The sequence below is a fragment of the Hibiscus syriacus genome, unplaced genomic scaffold (genome assembly GCF_006381635.1).
Source record: "Hibiscus syriacus cultivar Baekdansim isolate YM2019G1 unplaced genomic scaffold, ASM638163v2 tig00110840_pilon, whole genome shotgun sequence".
Taxonomy (NCBI): domain Eukaryota; kingdom Viridiplantae; phylum Streptophyta; class Magnoliopsida; order Malvales; family Malvaceae; genus Hibiscus; species Hibiscus syriacus.
Genome location: NW_024062887.1, coordinates 1,462,045 through 1,465,623, shown reverse-complemented (window position 1 = coordinate 1,465,623; position 3,579 = coordinate 1,462,045). Strand labels below are relative to the sequence as shown.

Sequence of the window (3,579 nt, the reverse complement as noted above, 5' to 3'; positions counted from 1 at the left end):
AATAATTTTTTATTAATTTAAAATAAATATAAGAATATTTATTTAAAAATAATTTTTAATCATTTTCAATTTTTCTATTGTTTGGCTATTTTTTCTTATTTTTTTATTTTATTTTTCTACGTTAAAAAAGAAAGAAAAAAATCAATCAAACACGTGTAATAACATGTGCTTAATTATATGTGCTTTTATTTTTCTTTTAAAAATGAAACAATTGAACTTGGTTAATTAAAAAAATTAAAATTTGAGGGTATTTGTATTATAGAATTTTTAATATATTTTTAAAATTTTATAATTATCATAGTGTATTTTTAATATATTTTTAATAATGTAATTTTAAAAAATCTAAAATTATAATATAATATTTTTTCGAGCTGCTCACGAGTTTTTCGAGTCGAATATCGAATAGCTCGTTTAAGCCCGTTACGAACTCGAGTCGAGTTCGAGCTCGAGTCGAGTTCATTCGATCCGAGTATTTATCGAGAGTGAAACCTCAAAGTTTGAGTTCCCATATTACATCGATACAATATATATCACTTTAATTGAACAGATTGTCTTAATATTTTCATGCTGACTGCATTTAGCAAAGCTCTGGAATATTGTCGAGAAGCCATCTTCCAATCCGTCCCTGTTGCCATCATTGCCTTGAATTCTTCGTAACTGATTCGTCCATCCTACACATTCAAATTACAGCAAATCCAATGTTAATAAATAATAAAAAAAAAAAGGCAGAAAAAAGAAGTGCAATTTAAAGGGGAAGATGGGAATGTGCCTTATCTTTATCGACATCGGCCATGATGTCTTTGATAAGCTGTTGATGAACGTTGTCGTGGCATAAAGCTTCTTGCAGATCTTCCAGTTCGATGTAACCACTTCGGTTCTTGTCGAACACAGTAAAGGCTTGAGACAATAGCTCGTTGTTGCCTCCGATCCGTTTCAGGTGAACCACCATTATTACAAACTCATCCCGGCTCAGAATCCCGTTTCCATCCATGTCCGCCTGCTTACATATTCATTTTTTTCTCACAACATTAAGATAATATTCTAATTATTTTTTGGGAAAAAAAAAAGAAGAAAAGAAGAAGAAATAAACATACTGCTTCCATTAACATCTGAACATCAGGATCATCGAGAGAATGTCCGATTTTCTTAAGCCCGTCTCTAAGTTCCTCGAACGTCAAGTTACCGCTTTCATCAGTATCCATCATATTAAACATCTCCGTGATTGAATCCACTTGTTCATCCGGTAAGTTGTCCGCTACGACCTGTAATAATAATATATGTGTGTCTCAACATTTCTCGGGTCATAAATGAAGCTTTGTAAGGCCAATGACGGAGCCACATTAGTGTGTGGATACGTGCTCATCTTAAATCTGAATTCTCTTCTTTTAATTGTCACTCTAAAATCTTTTTATATCCGCTTTACATAAAAAAAAATATTTTACACCTAATTTGTTTCCTACATCCAAATTGAAGCTTAGTTCTATAATTTTTTTAATATTTTACAAGTTGAATCAATTTAACCGGTTCGAAAATAAAGCAATTTAATTTTATATGCTAAATTAGATGATTTATTGATTTTCAATTTCAGAAGTGAAAGACCCTCATATTATTTTGTTTTCAAAGCATATATATTAAACATAGAAAGTAAAGAGGAAAGGTGTTGAATGGGATTCTAACCCTAAGAACTTCTTTCTTGAACTTGTTCATCAATGAGAATTGCTTAATCCTTGCTCTCACGTGTTCTCCAAGATTCACATTTCGAGCATGTTCCAAGTTTAGTATCCACGGATGTTCTTCATCATTAAGTAGCATGCAAAACCAACATCATATAAACTCGTCTCAAATACGAACCATCTAAACTAGACATTAACATGAAAATTACAGACAATGTAAGATGTAATCACAAACGAGACTAACGTACCGTAAACCTGTTGAACGGTTATCCGAGTTCTAGGATTGGGGTCGAGCATTCTCTTAACAAGATCCTTTGCTTCCTCAGAAACCTTAGGCCATGGATCCCTTTCAAAATCTATCTTTCCTCTTATTATTGCTTGTGCAATGCCTTCTTCATTGTCTGCAATTCCATTTTATATGTTATTCAAATTCAGAATCAAAATTAAAAATTTAAATGCGAGTATAATATATATACATATATAATTACCAGCCCAAAAGGGAGGAACTCCACAAAGCAAGATATAGAGGATAACACCAGCACTCCAAATATCAACTTCTTTGCCATAGTTCCTTTTTAAAACGTCTGGAGCCATATAATAAGGACTTCCAACAATGTCATTGAACTGCTGACCTGCCATTTAATCCTGATCATTTACTCGATTTGATTTTGTTTCATTTCGATTTTATTTTATTATATAGTCTAGTTTAACAATTTTCTTTTTATTTCTTAATTGAACCTATCGAATAAATCAATATTAAGTTCGATATTATACAAATAGGGTTCATATAAGCTTACCAGGTTTATAGAAAATGGAAAGGCCAAAATCAATTGCTTTTATAGAGGCAGTTTCATTCTCATCCGCCAACAGGAAATTCTCTGGTTTTAAATCCCTATGTACCACTCCATGTTCATGGCATACCTGCAACAAATATATATAAATTATAGATCGTAAACTATCTGCATATTTATATGGAATTTAATATAAAATATCTAATAATTAGAAAAATGGGTTTGATTGTTTGATTTACCTTTATGATTCCAAATGGTTTTCACAACTCTAGCGGCGGCTCGTTCCGTGTAATGACCTTTAGCGACGATTCTATCAAAGAGTTCACCGCCATGGCAAAGCTCCATTACAAGATATACAGCTTCTTTATCTTCAAAGGCTTCCCTAAAGGCCACAATGTTCGGATGCTTAGGCAAATGTTTCATGATCTCAACTTCTCTCCTTACATCTTCGATGTCGATCTCCGTCCGCAGTCTCGCCTTCGATATCTTCTTGCACGCGTAAGGCTCCCCGGTTTTCAAATCGAAACATTTGCTCGTGACCCCGAACTCGCCTCTCCCTAGCTCTTCTCTGATCTTATACCTTCCTGAGATGTTGCTTCCCGATGAATCCTTCAAAACCCTATTACGTAAGTTTAACGATCTCCGTATACGTTCGGGGCCAAAACGTGCATGTTTCGATTTGGGTCTTGGTTTAGGTTTGTAACTATAATGATCTTTCTTTGATATTATACCTACTAGTTTTTTTGGTGCCGATATGCAACTTCCCATCGAACGATGATGGTAGTAGCAACGGCAACAACGACAACGAGAAAGAAGAGAATCGAGTTAATTAAGTTTGATTTGGTTCCATGTTTTGAATAAAAAACATCTCATAAGAAAGAAAAAAAATTATTATTATTTTAGCTTTTGAGAAGGAAAAATGTAAACCCTAGCAAATTGCGAAAGATAAAAAAAAGTAATACTAAACTTGGGACTATTTTTTATTATTAGAGAAGTTGAAAGAATTTGAGAATAAAGTTATTGGTTTATGTTAGATTTGTCCAGCCATTTTCTTAGGACAGTTTAAACTATAGTTGTCTTTCAACATTAAAATGCCGTTATGGTTTTAATCACAG

General features: G+C 33.0%; 1 protein-coding gene across 1 annotated transcript; it reads right to left on the bottom strand.

Moving 5' to 3' along the window:
• Positions 1-510: 510 nt before the first annotated feature.
• On the bottom strand, positions 511-3,324 carry LOC120143296 (calcium-dependent protein kinase 24-like). Its single transcript, XM_039157654.1, has 8 exons — positions 2,716-3,324; positions 2,471-2,608; positions 2,162-2,305; positions 1,922-2,074; positions 1,678-1,793; positions 1,095-1,262; positions 770-997; positions 511-671 (listed from the first exon to the last, which is right to left on the bottom strand). The coding sequence occupies exons 1-8, from the start codon at positions 3,230-3,232 to the stop codon at positions 531-533; spliced, it is 1,605 nt and encodes a 534-aa protein (XP_039013585.1). The 5' UTR covers positions 3,233-3,324; the 3' UTR covers positions 511-530.
• Positions 3,325-3,579: the final 255 nt, after the last annotated feature.